This window comes from Phalacrocorax carbo, chromosome Z (assembly GCF_963921805.1).
Source record: "Phalacrocorax carbo chromosome Z, bPhaCar2.1, whole genome shotgun sequence".
Lineage (NCBI taxonomy): Eukaryota > Metazoa > Chordata > Aves > Suliformes > Phalacrocoracidae > Phalacrocorax > Phalacrocorax carbo.
Genome location: NC_087548.1, coordinates 83,993,150 through 84,009,382, shown reverse-complemented (window position 1 = coordinate 84,009,382; position 16,233 = coordinate 83,993,150). Strand labels below are relative to the sequence as shown.

The following is a 16,233-nucleotide window of genomic DNA, read 5'->3' as shown; positions in this document are numbered from 1 at the left end:
GTTGTACATTTTTCTTCTGTGCATTTATTTCAAATGTTAATAAAGTTTTCATCTACAAAAGGTTTAGAATTGACAGAACAAAACTCTTCCTTTTTAAATCATGACAACTACTACTGTTTCTGTCTGCAGGTAGTGGAGGACATACTAGAGGACGAGGAAGAAGAGGATGACAGAGATGACAAGGTAATTATCTTTCCTAGCACTTGGGTATCTGGGGATGGGAGAATTTAGACATGACACTGTTTTTACAGACAGTTAAAAAAGGAGTTGAAGTGTTTTAGTCCAGAAAATTGGACAGAGCTGTTTATCATCCTAACAATGCTACAGCGTGTTGCAGGAAAGGATAGAGGACTATAAATCCTGCTTTTTTTTTTTTTTCTTTCTCTTGGTCCAGAGCTGGGTCAAATATTTTTTCTGCCGGGAACAAAAATAATTCAGCCTGTCTGGAACTTGATAGCTCTTGTGAAGATAACTGCAGTGACAACTGTTTTTGAAGGACAAAAATTTGTCCTGTCTTGAGTATTACAAATAGGGCTGCACTTTAGGGGAAAAAATGGTGTAGAAATAGCAACTTCATACTGGTTAAAGATGGGATATTGACATCTATAATTTTCAAATAATTACTTGGTAGAAGAATGGCTGAGATGTTTTGCACCCTGTATGACATTTAAATAATCACAATTCTCATAGACGTCCACTGGCATTGAAGCTGGCATTGTGGCCCAGCAAGCCGGGAAAATTCAGCTATATTTGAGCAAACACGGTTCAGTTTGGAGGCTGCTGGTTGGGTTGAGGATTGCAAACACAGTAAATAACAGCTCATTTCCACATCTTATTGAGCCAAGCTATGGGACCGCTTGGATTGGTTGTCCCCTAGGGAGGGGGAAAAAAACAGAGAAAAGAAATTAGAATGACCTTGCAACCACTGAAGCAATGGCTAGCGCTGGCAGGACAGCTTTCTGCCGAGACGAGTGCAGTGAAGGCAGTCCCGTTGTGGCTGGTATTTTCACCAGGAAGGTGATATTTGTGGAAGAAGAGAAGAGGGGAAAAAACCAGATAATTTTACCAGGTCTCTGAATTAAAATACAGATGATTTTGACCTTCACAGATGTTCCCCCACTTCTGTTGTAGTAAAGCAATGAAATTTTTTTTTTTTTTAGAGGAGAAAAACAGTGTATCTTAATTTATGCCCTTGACCTTTGTTTCTAGTTGAGATGTACAGTTATATACCACTGTAAGAATTCATATGCTGGCAGCAGCATTTGAAATGTCAGAAAATTCACCGTGATTAGTTAATCCCCTGAATGATTATTTTTCTGTTAGCTAACACCTAAGATCTGAGAGATGATTAAAAAAAGAGTATTTTCCTCATTCCATTGCCAGCTCAAACATTTTACAATTGACAGAAAGTTATTATGTGAAATTTTTCTATACATCACTTAAATCGTTAGCTACATCATTTCAGAGTCAGCAAACACTGTAGTAACAAAACCTTCTTTTACAAAACATGTATGTGATGGTTTTTAACACTAAATGATATGAGCATACACTTCTGGCAATAAAATATATGATTTATTGCAAAGGTCAGCCGTGTAGCTGTGGAGAGCTTGTATTTCCACTGAACATGCTGGCTTTGAATCATCATTTCTCTTCTGATAAACACTGATCTGCCATCCACTTGAAGCCATTTTCTCCCATTTCTTCCTGCTTTATTATTAGAGCTGGTGCAAAAGAATCATCCCAGTAGTGTGTGTCCTCCTGGTTATTTTTATAACTGCGATTAGTTCACAAAGAATAGTTCTTGACTGCTAGTAGTGTAAGCCAGCCTCTGTAGTTACCACGTCGTGATTTTTGGAAGCTGCTAAACAAACTCCTTTAAAAGGGAAGATGAGGGTGGGGGTCCGCCCTGCCACCCCCCAGTTCTCTGGCGATTAATCAATGCTGGGCAAAACAAACCCAATTAGAAATATCACTCTAGGTTTTAGTGTTGTGATCTAATATTCAGCTTTCTCAAACTGACACCAGAGTTCAAAGATTTTTCTAGATCTAGCTAGCAAGGTTGAATAAAAGTGAGTACTGACATTACCGTGTGCATTCAGTGAGCCCTTGTGCTGAATATTTAAGAGCTGTCTTTCTATACAGAAGGTGTTTGGGTTGATTTTTGTAAATTCAGAGCTGTCTTCATTACTGCAAACATTTTGACTTCTCGTTATTGAATATGCTGTTTGAATGGAAAATTACACTTTTTAAGACCAGCATGTACGGACTGCCATGTCTATTCAGTACCCTTTGCAGCGGGTATTGTTTTGCGCTGGGCTAGCCTGTAAAAGGTGAGTGCGTAGTTAGGACTGAGCTGTTTGCTAGGCGCTGGTAGGGTGTTTTTTCCCTTCTGGTGTACTCGACTTGCTCTGTTAACTACTGCTGTTCCTCTTACCTCTTCCTGTCAAAATAGAAGGGTGCAGTTTTGTGTTACTTTAACTCATATATGTGTTTTCTTAAAGCTATGTGCCGAACGAAGTTGTGTGAGAAAACAAATGCACGTTTTCTAACACCAGCTGGTAGTGGCCTCTGGCTTTTATTATTTCTCTGTTTTTTCATACGGTATAATAGAAAAGTCAGGTAAACGGGTCTTCTTATGCGATAAAAGTAAAAAGATTAATAAATGTGCCAAAGCCTCACTTTAATTGAAACTGAAGCATATGTTGCAAGTATGTAAAATATGTCCCAGATGTTTGACCATGGCCAGTGTCTTTGCTTTCCCTGATTACCACAAGGCAGCTATTAGTCCTGTAACCTTTGGACTTAACGGTAAATGGGGTATTACATGGCACAGAACCGGAGCACCTGTTTTCCATTCAGCAAAGACCCCTGGCAGGCTTTACCTAAGCCTATCCATATGTTTTCTCTTAGCAGATTGTTGGGCGATTATGAAAAGTGTCTTTCTTCAGAGCCAGCTTAGATATTAGTCACTTGCTCGCAGTGAAAGGGCAAGTCTTTGGCTACTTGATGAGGTCCGTGTGGGCACGCACTGATGTAGGTTACGGGATGTGTGGTGAGGGACGTTGCTCGACATCCCTGAGTTGCAGAGTTACAGAAGTAATAAACTGAGGATGATGAATGCTCAAATACATGCAATTAGTTAAAGTAATGCATTTTATTAATAGTGGCGTGCAGTACTGAGAGGAGTTTGACAAGGTGGATTTGCGCTTACCGTACTACTTGGTCTCGTTCTAACGTTCTGGATTTCAGTAACTTTATCCTCACCCTCTGCCTCAACTAAGGTAGACAGGGCCGTCAATTTAAGGTCATAGGATGTTTTGGGTTTTTTTTTTTTACTGGAGAATATTAACTTTCATCTTCAGCTGCAGTATGATTAATAAACTGAAATGGCAAGTATGCTTCTTGTTATATCAGTTACAAAGCGGTGCTTAGCAGTGGAACACTTTTCTCCTGATTTTGTTTCTTTGCCCGGTTATGTATTTAGGAACCGAAAAAGATGTTGCAGTTTGTTTGGCCCAGGCATTTGTCCTTAGTTTAATACTAGTTTTTCCCAGAAATAGCACAGAATTCTGCATTCCATATGTTCTGTACCGCTTTCTAAACCTATGCCAACCACAGATTTACAGTTTAATCTGATTTCTCTCTCTCTCTCTCTCTCTTTCTCTTTTCTGGCTCCGCTCCAAACACTGGCTTACACAGTATCTTAGCAAATAAGGGTCAGTTAAATTACATGAAGCCAAGATATCAACAACCTATCGAAAGGATTTTTACACAGTTATGTTGTAATAATGTAGCAGTCAATATGCGTAATCTATGTGTATAAGATTTTAGTTTGTCATTTTAAAAGTTCAGGTATGCTTTTCACATGACTTTATTCTTTGAACAAGCTCCAGATAACATTTCAGACAATCAAAAAGAATTTCAGCTCAGCATTTTGCGGGAAGCCCTCAGCAAGCCACAGAATCAGGCCAGTGAGCAATGCTACTATTGCACATTTAAGTGGAGGAAGATGCACGATATGAGCACTATTTTATTTTACATTTTTAGTAACGATAACAGCATTTTATTAATACAAAATATTCATATCGTTTGCAGCTTCGGCTACTCTCTCTCTAGGTTTTCGTTCTTTGAAAAATTCTTTGCAGTTCTCAGTCAATGTTATTATGTTTCAAGATAACTAGAAGCTTTTATAATGAAAGATAGTTGAGTCAAATTAAAATATGTTTTAAAGCTTTTAATCATCCCTGCTGAGAGGTACCAACTTTGTTTTCAAGCCAAGACATGTTCATAACCCATCTCAGAACCATGCCCTGCATTTTTACCATGAGTAGATCATGAGGAGGAGGAGGAAAGGTAACTCCGATATAGGCTGTATTTTTATATTCTATAAAAGAGAAGATTGTAATCTCTTGTAGTGGCAGTTATTTCCTATAAAATAAATGGTGGAAAAACAATAAAGAAGTAGGGAGTGAGTGAAGATAAAATTCCAGAATTAATAAATCCGTAGGTTCACTTATAGCTTGATTCAACCATTAAATTCTACATGAACATAGCACCTAAATACCAGCTGTAAATAAAAAACTAACAACAGCTTCCAGTGAAAACTGCAGCTGCATATGAAGCTGCTGTCCCCTGAAAGCTTCGCGAGACTATGTGTACTTATCAAAGAAACGTAACCCAGGGCAGCCCAGAGCACACGGCTGCAGGAGCCCAGCTTTTCAGCGCAGCTTGGTTTCGGCTCAGCTTAGTTATTCATATGGAGGTGGTGATGTGTGTGTGTGCTTTTTATCGAAACTGTACATAACAGGAGGGATGATAGTGTAGACTGCTTCAGCCCATGCGCTGGAATACCAGCTGATGCTGTTTCTGATCATTGGATCACCCCGAAGGCACAGCCGTGGAGTGGCTTTTGCCTGGATACACCTTGGATCACGTGGAGCCTTTGCACAGGAGGTTCCACAAAGGGCAGTTTTCATCCTGCCCTGTACCAGGGCATCGGATAGTCGGCTTCGTGATCAAAGTGTGCACCTTTGAAAACAGGCAACTTGGACAGCCTTCTGAGAGTTCAGTTTAGGCTTCTTCATCCCAGCGCAGTCCTGAAACACAATCAAAATTAGTGAAGTAAAGTAAGTATTAGTGAGATCAGAATCTGAGATTTATATCTGAAGTTTGGCACTCAAGGAGGTGTGTGTGAGATGGTCCCTGGGGGACCGTGGGTCTATGAACTGTTGAATGAATTACACTCATCCATGTACGTGGTCTTTTTCACCTGTGACTAATACACTGTGGATAATGTTCCTCATTTATTAAGTAATGCAAGTATAATTCCATAAATTAGTAAATCAAATGAAGAATATATCTTAATTATGTTGGCTGTTTCAGAATGTGCCATAATTTTGTCCTACATTTTTCCTCCAACCTTAACACTATTTCTTAATATACCTACGCACATTGAAACCCTGAGACCAAGCAAATGTTTGTTTTCACCTGGCTCCTCAAAAAGTAACTTTATAAAATGGGGTGTAGTAAAAGTGTCTATACGGTCTTCTCTGTGACTCAGGGGAGGGACATCATGACTGTTGAAGGAAATGCCTAAAAGCTTTTACTGATGGGTTCTCGTTAAAACCTTCTTATGTATGCAGGTTGGTTTATTCCTAGCTCCAACAGCACCTGTTATGTGGTTTCAAAAGTGGTGAGAATGGACCATTCCTCATTCTCTAACAGACTTTATTTAACGTAGTATCACACAGAACCATGAGATCTGGGTTCTGTTCAAGACACTGCCCTGAATCATTTGCAGCTCTAAGCAAGCCGTGTAGTCACTGGTACACAGGTATTTGCCAGCCACCAGAATATTTCTTCAGGTTTATTCATAGCTCCCCATTTTAGGCTTCCAAAGAACAGCCCCACACTCCTGTCTTCGAGAGGCACCTTTTGAACTTGCTCCACAGCAAAGCGTAGAGCCCGTAATACCGAACGAGTCACATCTAAGTCCCACAGAGAGCAGAGACAGTCATGGGTGTGAGGCACAGCGTTGGAAGCCTGGTCGAAGAGAAGGGATGGCTGAGACGTGTCAGCATGAGGATGAGTGCTGCACGGGCCCGGTCCCTGACGGCAGACGTGTGGCTGGCACAGCGCACGCGAATGGGGATGAAGGACCGGCAGCGATGATGCTGTTGGAGAAGACAGTGCCCAGCAACGTGGCTCTCTGCAAACTGGACGGCATGTCTTGGTCTGGGTTTTCAGCGGAGGTTTGATGCTGAGGCTCTCAGCACAGCGCAACTGAAAACCTACCTTTTCAGCTAGGTGCGTGCCTTTTGACTTCACTGGAATGCTTGTAAGAAAAACTGCAACCTCAGCTACAAAAATTTACCAGGACAGGTGATCAGGTATTGCTGTGCTCTATGGATAAAGACACGGGAATATGGGAAAATAAATTGCAAGGTCTTTTATTGCAAACAACAGGCTTGTATTCTGCGTGCAGTTTGAAGTATCTGTGTGTCGGTAGATTTTATATTGCTCGCATCGACGTGTGGGTCAGTGATGAAGTAGCTTGGCCAGATCATCCCGGCAAAATATAATCCCGGCAAGATGAAAGAGGCACCCCTGCCCCAAGGAACTGATGTGCAAAGCTCCTCCTAGAGGAGAGCGGTGTGGAATTACAAAGTTGGCATTGCGCAGCAGCATCCACAAGGGCGCAACCTGGCATGTAGAGAGCAGAGTCTGACGCTACTCAAGTTTGTATCTGCTGGCGGATAAAGGGGTGAATTTAGCCTAAATAAAGCTTGTGGACAAATAGCACATATAACTAGCTTCATTCTGATTCCTTTTCATTTTGTGGATATGAATTTTATGCATTTACTGATAACTACCAGAAAAGCTCCGAAGGTGTGGCAGTTTGCTGGGGCAGTTTGTCCTCTGAATGAATTACTGTGATCATCTGTGTCAGAAGGCTTTAAATATGCTTCCATTCAGAAAAGGCAACTGGTTCCACCCATCCCAGCAGAAGTTCGTGGACATACAGCTCCTTACGAGCAGATACCTGTAGATCCTAGAGGCTTTCCAACAGGAATTTTGTTACCAGGCATCTTGCCCTCCACTGCCCTGGAGTATACATGCCTTTCTGGGGAAAAAAAAAAATATTAGAATACTGATAGATCAGATGACATCATCTCTGCCAAAAAAAGGCTTTGCCCAGTCCTCCTTCCTGCACTATCTCTTCCCACTTTTTGTTAGAACAGGTGTTAAAGCAGCCCTTTGCTGCTTTGTTTTTGTACCTTCTTGGTTTTGGTGTCTGTTGGCATCAGGTGTGCACCATCTATGAAATGTGCCCGTTTTCCAGTACTCACAGTCCAGCCTTAGAGACGATTCCTTAATCACGGGAACTTTCCATTTAAGTATTTCTGTAGATTTTAAAACGTAAGTGCAGGGAAGAATATATTGGGTTTCAGTGTGGAAAAAGTATATATCTGTGTTGATATCTATCCTCCTGCTAGCAGAGACTTGAAAATAACCACAGAGACAGGTGACTGCTATGTGAAGGATGAGGCTTTCCTAATTCCTGTGAAACTCTATCTCTGTTTGGACAGTTTATGCAGCTTGGTGGGAGGTCTGGATTTGGGATGGTCTGGATTTGGGGGGGGAGGGACGGGACACGACAGCAGTCTGCCTACCTTCAGTAGAAATTTGCTGAAGCCAAGTAGCTGATTTGTGAATTCCCACCTGTATCCTCGCAAAGAGCATCCTTCCAGCGGGGCAAGGACCTGCCACCGCTGCTCCTGCCTGATGTAGACTCAAGAAAGGCCAAGAACTGGAACCGAGTGCTGGCGGGGGGCAATGGATTTTTCTGTGGATTTACTGGCTTTTCTGTTGAGTCACACTCTGAGGGTACAGATGCCCACCCGTGAGCCTTGCGGGAGCAGCTCCGAGTCGAGGGGCCTGCGGGAGCAAGAGCTGGAACAGGCAGAAAGAGATGCATACATAAAGGGAAAATAAACAAGCAGCGACAACTTAGGGAGCAGGGGTGGCTGGGTGTCGGGCAGGCAGGGACGTGGGGAAGGACGCTAAGATCTACGGCAGAAGAAGACAAGGAGTCAGGGAGCGGCCACGAAGCCCCGGGCAGAGGTGGGCTGGGGGAACAGGCGTGGATTGAGCATCCATGGAGGGAAGTGCAGAGCTTGCCTTAAATCTCACATATATTAATTTTGGAGCGGTTGGCTTCATGATCTCGGTAGTGCTTTGAATGAAGTCTTTTAAATACAATTTAGATATACTCGAAAATTAGAATTTATGGCATATGGAAAAGAAATAAATGGTTGTTTTAGCACTCTGGCTTAGTGTTAAATGTGACTTAAGGACTGGGGTGGTATCTGCGTTATCTGCGTGATCAGCAAATGCATGTTTGACTGGTTTGGGAGCAGATGAGGTAATACGATAGGTTAACATACAGCTGTAGCAGTCTGATAATGCAGTGGTTTTATTGATTGTCTAACTGAGTAACTACACTGGGTATTAGGTTTGCTTGTCACAGTGCTTAGTGCCTGGGGTAGTTGAGCAAGTTACTTTTCCACTGAGTTGACCCCAAAGTCCCAGAGTCTTTCAATCAAACTCCTCAGATTTCATACACTGGCAATTCCTTTCCTTTTCTAATGGGGTATATTAAAGAAAATGTGTCACCTTTCGCACCATGTAATACTAAATCAGATCAGAATTCATGCACAATTATGTCAGTGGAAATCTAATATTACAGACCTGCTTATCTCGAGATAGCACATGGAAAAATAAACTTGCACGACTGACAGATTTACTTGATTCTACAGAGAAGTTATTTGTAAGTAATTGAGCTGAGGAATGTATACAGATTATTTTCATACGTCTCAAAAAACATACAAGAAAAATGGCTAATAAATATTTAAGTATTGTTTCTTTCTTCTCTCTCTTTCTCATATTTCCTTTCTCTTTTTATCTTTCCTTGGCCTGCTCAAGTGCTAAAGTAACAAAGTCCAGGATGGGAAAACAGATTTTATGTTAGCAAACTGTTTTCGTTCTGAAGGCTAACAAGTTTAGAAAAACAAAATGGACACCGCTCATTTATGTAACGTCACAGATATCTAATGGCATCTGGGTAACACAGAGCTCGGAGAAAAAAGCATTCTATTGAAAAAGTATTGCTTTCTGTTTTTCTTTAACAGTGTGAAAAAGTCAAAACACCGTTGCTAATCTGAAGCTTTCTTGCAATCAGAAATAGTAATTTAAGATCGATTGCTCAGCAGATGTGATTTTTAGTAGTTTACACAAAAGAAGGGTGCAATTCCTCCTACCCTCAGCATATATGGCAGTGCATTGTTATCCCGTTAGTGTATGGTGTTAGCTATAATCTAAAACAATCTAAATCTAAAATAATCTAAAATAATCTAAAATTAAGTATGGAAAAGCTGTTTGTTGGCCTCTAATTACTGCTTAATTAGAATTTTAAATAGGGAAAGAGTAGATAGAAAACCTTTGGAACACCTTGTCTGCTGATGAGCAGGAGGCCAATTTGTGGTTGCCTTTTTTTTTTTTTTTGGTGGAATTTGAAATTTGTGAATTTTGACGTTTTAATGCATAAATAAGGAAATGTCATTTCCTGAAGGTGCTGAAGATTTTTTTTTCCCCAGTGAAATGTTGTCGGTTTATTTGATAATGGACTAAAAGTGTTCAGATGACAGCTGTATGGTCCTTTTGTTGGTTTGCTTTTGCAAATCAATGCCTGCAAGCTAAGGAGAGGAACCACAATAGCTCACTGAAAGTTGTTTTCAAACAAGACTAAAGGTGCTTTTCAAAATAACCTAATCAAGAATGTAACTAACTCGAGCATAACCCACCTGAAATACTGGTCTTTTGGAGACGCCCTATTCCAGGAGGCTGGGACTCGCCCCTGTGCCCAGAGTCCGTTGGAGACTCCTTGTTTTTCAGGCTGGCAGCCTTTGAAAGGAAAACACAACGGCTTGGACCAGTGTTTGCCTCTGACAGCAGTCAGGCTTCAGGGGCTGCTCGTTCATGGGCCACAGCCCCCAGAACCCCAAACAAAAGCCAGCAGGTCGGTGGGAAACCCCTTGGCTAGTAATGCAGCCGCGTCTATTGATGTAGTCAAAGAACAGCACAACCCCTTCTTGGGAGCCTGCTGGAAGAGTGATATAGGAAAAGTTCAGCATGGTTTTATGTCTCCAAATTACTTCTTTGATAAGGAGCTCGGCTGTCACCACAGATAGACATAATCTATTGAGTTTGAAGAAATACCATTTGCTTTTAAAAGCAGGTCAGCATTAAAATGCAAGGAAAAGTAGAAAATTGTATAAGACTTGATGAAGTATGTCGAAGAGAGCCAGAATTTTGTTGCAGATGATGAAATCACAGTAGTTGCACAAGGTAGAAAGTCATTATCGAACCCGAGAGAGTTTTTGGAATCAAATATATTGGAGTTTTAACTTATTTTCCTGCCAATACACTGTTTATTTTTTATTGTCAGAACAGTGGAGAAAATTTCCTTTGCTGCTGCTTTTTTTTTTTTTTTCTTTTCTGTGGCTTGGGGATCGAACCATTGATTTTTCCACCAATCCTCAAATTTTTGCTCTGCAATTTATTTTTTGATGCCAAGTGCTGAGGTCCTTGACTAGGACACTAGAATATCTATTTTCTTCAAAGTTTGTTGGGGAAAAGAAACAGTTTTGATATTGAACTTCCAGGTCATTCACAAGCACACAGGAATGTTTTACAGGCTTCTGGTCTTTATTCTCATTCTAATACTGAGACATTTGATGTGTGGTTTCAGATTGTTAATACCCAGCCGTCTATCCATGTGTCCTGAGCTGCAGTGGAGAAAGAAAGGTCTTTTCTCCTTCCTTTAAGCATTTCTTCTCCTATCTGCTTCCTTCGCGTTGGCTAAGCGCAGCGCCAAAGCCCCGGGGGAGTGAGTCTGTGAATGGTGTCATTTGTCACAAGTATTAATAGTTCTAGGAAATTACTGTTTGATAGGGAGCAGCACAGCAGAGTAACTCTTTGAGCAAATATGGGGAGAGTGAGTCAGGGGAAAAGGTACAGGGAAGGCAGAGAAGAGAGAAGAAAGAAAACGCCTTTATGCTGTGTTTCACCCGGATGGCTGGGGGCAACGGATGAAGAATTCGCAAGGACGTGGCAGAGCTCTCTATTTGTGGAGCACTTCCAACGTATGGATATAATTCATGTGAACTAAGTCTCTAAGATGATAAGCACACAGCAACTTGGAATTTGTGGCCAAGTTAATACAATTCAGTGTACATTTTGGTTTTTTGCCTCACAAAATAGGCTCAGACAACCTAAGTGATCTGTGTTCACAAATCCTTTGGGTGGAAAGGACAGACAGAAGCATCCGGTCTCTGTAGTCTCACAACAGGTTGCTTTAGGATCCAAGGTTAAAACAAAATTCTATTGAAAAGAGATAACAAGAATTTGACCAAACTGGACTACAAAGTCAGTTGAGACTTTTTAGGGAAAGAGTTAAGGAGGGAACAAATTAATCAGCTGAAAGGCAAAAAAGCAATAGGAAGGGATTTCTGCTTTAGCAATGAAGAAGAAAATGCCGAGGGAACAATGTATCCCTACTGTATGAGGAGGGAAATAAAACTAATTGTTTAAAAAATGCTTAATTTTGGACATCCTTTAAAAATGTTTTCAGCAATAGAAAAAGGCAAAAATACCATTTGAAAGGAAAACGCGCTACATTTCTAAAGACTATTTTGGGGAAATACTTGGAAGCGATGCTGAGACTGTTAAGGGAATTATCTAATAATCTTATGGCTCTACTGATATTTATTATCCAAAAGTCACAGCAAAATACAAAATTGCTGAAAGACAGAAAAGAAGGCGTTATACTTCCATCTTTAAAACTGAAGTGGGGATTGATCCTGACAATTACTATTGGTTTAATCTGTTCTTCTGCATAGATGATAGGATAGGCTTGAAGACAAAAGTGGCCAAACATGTGGGTTTTTTTCCCATATTCAGGCAGAGAAACTCAGAAGACTTCACGACCAACCCCTGGAACCACTGACTCAGTGAGCATGGCATATTCTGTGCGTGCTCTCCATGGTAAAATGCACTTTTGTGTCTAAAAGCCTTAAACTACTTGCAGGTCATGAGTCTTACCACACATATTCACAATCCCAGTCACCGCTGTTAGAATTGTGATATAAATCTGTGGTTCCCTTTCAAACCCTGTGATGATTATTTTTTATACAAATAGTCCCCAAAATCAGTATGAGGACCTGGACACCCAAGATGGTTTCTGTACCTCGCATCATCTTCCTGGGAAGGTGAAGAGGGTTGGAGGAATTAGTTTTCACAATCTGAACATGGAAAACATTCAGAAAGTATAATACTACCTTTTAAAAAGGCACTGAAAAATAAAATAAAAGAGTCTGAAGTTGGTGGGATCCTACCCCATGTTCTTATTTCAGTACTCCTTTGGTTTTTTTAATTATTGTTTTGAATAAGGCTGTTTACAAGGACGAGGTCTTGTAGTGGCTTCCAGGGAGTCAGAAAGGATATATTTCCTCAAGGATGGAAGTAAACAGCAGAAATATTGTTACAATTATGCTCTAGTAGTATCCTGCTTTGCTTTGTCCATCATTTACCTAGAGAGGGGTTAGTCAAGGACGGGAAGCACTCCAACACTCCTCTGCTACTTTGACATGCATCGTGTTGCTCTTGCCCTTCGGAGACGTCAGTACCATCCCAACACTATGCATTTCTTCTGGGCACTATCAATATCTTTATTCAGAGTTTTATCCTAACAAAGCGTGTAAGGGCAGGAGGCAGAAGCGTAGCCACAGACCTGTCACGAGCTTATAAAGCACGATATACTAGACAGGTTACCTGCTGTTAGCATTTTGAAAAGTTTTTGTTCTTAGGAAGTCTTTATTTTCTTCCTTCTCCCTCCTCTTTTCCATGTATAATTCTTCCTGCTCTTGTGCTCTAGGAGAAAATTGGAATGGTGATTAGATATGCTAAATTACCTCCACCATAAACTACATATAATTTGCAGCGTTTAGTTATTGCTGTTGTTTTACAGGTTTAGATGTCTATTTAAATCACTTCAATGGTGGTTGAGCTTTTTAAAATGTTTATTGAAAGTAATGTTTGTAGTAACAGTAAGGAAAATTCAATGTGGAGTGGGTGAGATTAAAACATTGCTTTTTAATAATATTCGAGGTGAATAATTTGGATCTTTCTTTTAATAATATACATCCTTTCTAATTAAGACACTTCTGGTTTGCTCCATAATATTAGAAGGGGATTACATGGTGGGGAGGGGAGAGCTGAGTGCAGCTCTGTCACTGGAAGCAGCCAAGAGGATTTATGCCACGTAAATAGAATATAAAGAAGTTGGAAACAAGTGACCATGTGGAAGGGTATAATAATTAATAGCCTCTTGCCATTGAGCAGATCTCAACCCTTCTGACGCTGGGACTGGATGTAATGACACAGTGCTCTGCATCATGGTGCCCTCATACTGAAAGGGTCTTTTAGGCACTCAAAAAACTCACCTAAGGACATGACACGGCAACAATGAGGAGCATAAATAGAGCCTGTGTGCAAAAATAAAATAAAAAAAATTATGATTACCAGCTGTGAAGAAGGTGGCTGTCTTTTTATAGTACTTTTCTGAGCAGTGGTGCCCATTTTACATTGGTTTAACTGGGCTTGCTTTGTTACCTTGCATGCTCAGAGGTAACTGATAACTTAGTATTTAATGCTCTTTTACTTTCTTCACCCACCTTCTCTGGTGCAGCTAATTGCTTTTCTGCCCCCTGCTTGAAGGTAGCCTTGTCCTCTGGGGATGCCGAGACCCACCAGGCTCTGCTCTGACACGTCTCCCTTCCCCTGCCTAGGGCAAACAACAAAAAAAGTCTTCATAATGATGGCCATTATTATTAATATTATTAATACAATCACATTGCCGTTAATAAGGCTACCAGTAAAGAGCTTGATCCATCTCTCTGTGGTGGGGAGCAATCTCAAACACAACCCTGGAAGGGCCTCTGCCACCTCCAGTTGCCACGGGATCTTCCTTATACTCCCTTTGCATTAACATAACACATCGGAGGAATCTCCCAGGTGCTTGCAGGTACTGAAGAGAAGTGATTTGCACACGACATGCTTCTATGCTCCCCGGTTTCTGAGGGAGCCTTGTTAGTGAAATCCCTCCCTCTCTTTCCCCTGTAGCACTATATTAATATTTTCCACTGCATGCATTAGTATTTTTCACTGCACAGGAATCAAAAGCACTGAAGTCAATAGGAAGGGAATACAGGAGGATGCCGTGCGGGAGCTGTGCGCTCCGGAGCGCTGGCTTCTCCAAAGCTCAGAGCCCTTGTGAGGGTGAAGCTCAGCACCAAGAAGAAATTCCTGCAAAATTCCAAGCACTGACTGGTAGGAGATGATTCTTAAGCTCTTCTATCACATAAATAAAAAGTAAGCAAACTCAAAGGAAAACCCTGTCATGTTTTAATATGTAAAGCGGAGGTTCTCGGGTGATTTTCAGTTTGAGGTCAGGTTGAAGGTATTCACATTTCCCCTCCTCCCTGAGAATGCTGGAGATTTTCTTACATGTTTGTTTTTGTACACGCTGTTGTACAACCGTGTAATAAAAATGAATCTGTCTCAAAGCACGGGTTTGGCAGACTTCAAGAGAAGGAAACATAAAATAGCTGTTAGGACATAAGTATTGGTGTGAGTGACTAATGTTGCAACCATGGTATGTCGTACATTCTCTTAACCCCAATCTCTATAACCAGGAAAAACACAGTAAAATTAACGATTTAGTCATCTGGGATGGGAATGGTTAGCCAAAAGTAGAATTTTTTCCTTCTAGAAGAAATCAGAGCTGTAGCTGGAAAACACTTATGTGACCCTGTTGGTTCAGAAAGTTTATTGGAAGTTTATTTTCACTATATGGATGAGGTGAAAGAACAGGGGACTTTTTTTTTGTGCATATCTGTGCAATCCCTTCTAGCAAGCCATGGACTGTACTGCTCTATATTTTTTTTCTTAGGCTACAATACCAGTAGTTCCATAATTCTCTCTACTGATTTCTTGTTCTCCTTCTACTGCTCTGACATACTTTAACAAAGATGCAAGTATCTCAGATAATAAACAGGAAAAGTTTCAGCTCATGTACGTATTGTATATGCCTAATTTTCACAGTAACTTCGGCTCTCCATTCTGACTCAAACTCTAGTTTGGGTTCCACAACAGTTTTTAACTCTGTCGTATTTTCGTTTGAAATGATGGATTGTTGTTCTACTGACTATTTTGATAATTTCACAGGAAAATTATGGTATATGTGCTTAATTCTGCTATTAGTTTGATTAAGCTCTGCATATTATGCTGTCCTGGCAGCGGGCCCCACCAGTGAGTTTTGCATTGTACAGGATAAAGAATTTATTTTTATCAGTTTTACCTCTGCTGCCTTTCAAGTTCATGGAACATTTCTCTCTACCACCTTATGGCAGTAATTAAGAGTCCCAATTACTTTCTCTAAAGCATTCATTGTTTGGAATATCTTGATTATGTTCATTCATCTTCTGTGTAAATGAAAATGTCCTAGTACTTTCTGTTGCTCGTTGTCTTATTTTTCCTCACACAATTTTCATTATTTCAGTAGCTCATGTCTGCAGTTTTTCTGGATCATCTTTTTTATTTTTATTTTTTACCTTGAAATCAGTACTTCAGCTGAAATTGCCTCATCAGGTTATATAATGGTGCTAGGTCAAGTTAAACCCCTAGTGTTAGTCATTCATCTAACCTTGCTATATTCCTCAGAAATTTGACATCACCTCCATCACTTACAAGCTCAGCATCTCAGCCTTCTTTCTTTGTGATCTGGATTAAGAAATATATTAAACATCAGCTCCAGTACCAAATTTTATGCTAGTTTACTATTAATCTTTTGAAATTTAGCTGATCTTCTACTTCCTTCACCTTGCTTAGTTACTTTAATATCTTTTTTCTTTTAGGAACCCTCTAAAAGATTTCTTTTAAGCACAATGTAAATTATCATTTGCTTTCCCGGTATTGATTTGACTGGTTTTAAATTTGAAAAAGTTTGTCATAAATAATTTAAAATGTTCTGTGTACAGTACTAGGAACTTCTTAAAACAAGCTACCTGCGGTCCTTGGATTTAAGCCCTGTGCCCAATTTCTTGCATGTGTACT

At 40.4% G+C, this 16,233-nt stretch overlaps 1 protein-coding gene across 2 annotated transcripts in view; it reads left to right on the top strand.

Annotated features, from left to right (window-relative positions):
- Nucleotides 1-16,233, top strand: part of MCTP1 (multiple C2 and transmembrane domain containing 1) — a 287,955-nt gene that overhangs the window by 248,791 nt on the left and 22,931 nt on the right. For both annotated transcript variants that reach the window (XM_064438587.1, XM_064438588.1), the window contains one exon: nucleotides 130-183. In XM_064438587.1, the coding sequence (XP_064294657.1) occupies nucleotides 130-183 (54 nt within the window). The remainder of the gene's footprint in view (nucleotides 1-129; nucleotides 184-16,233) is intronic.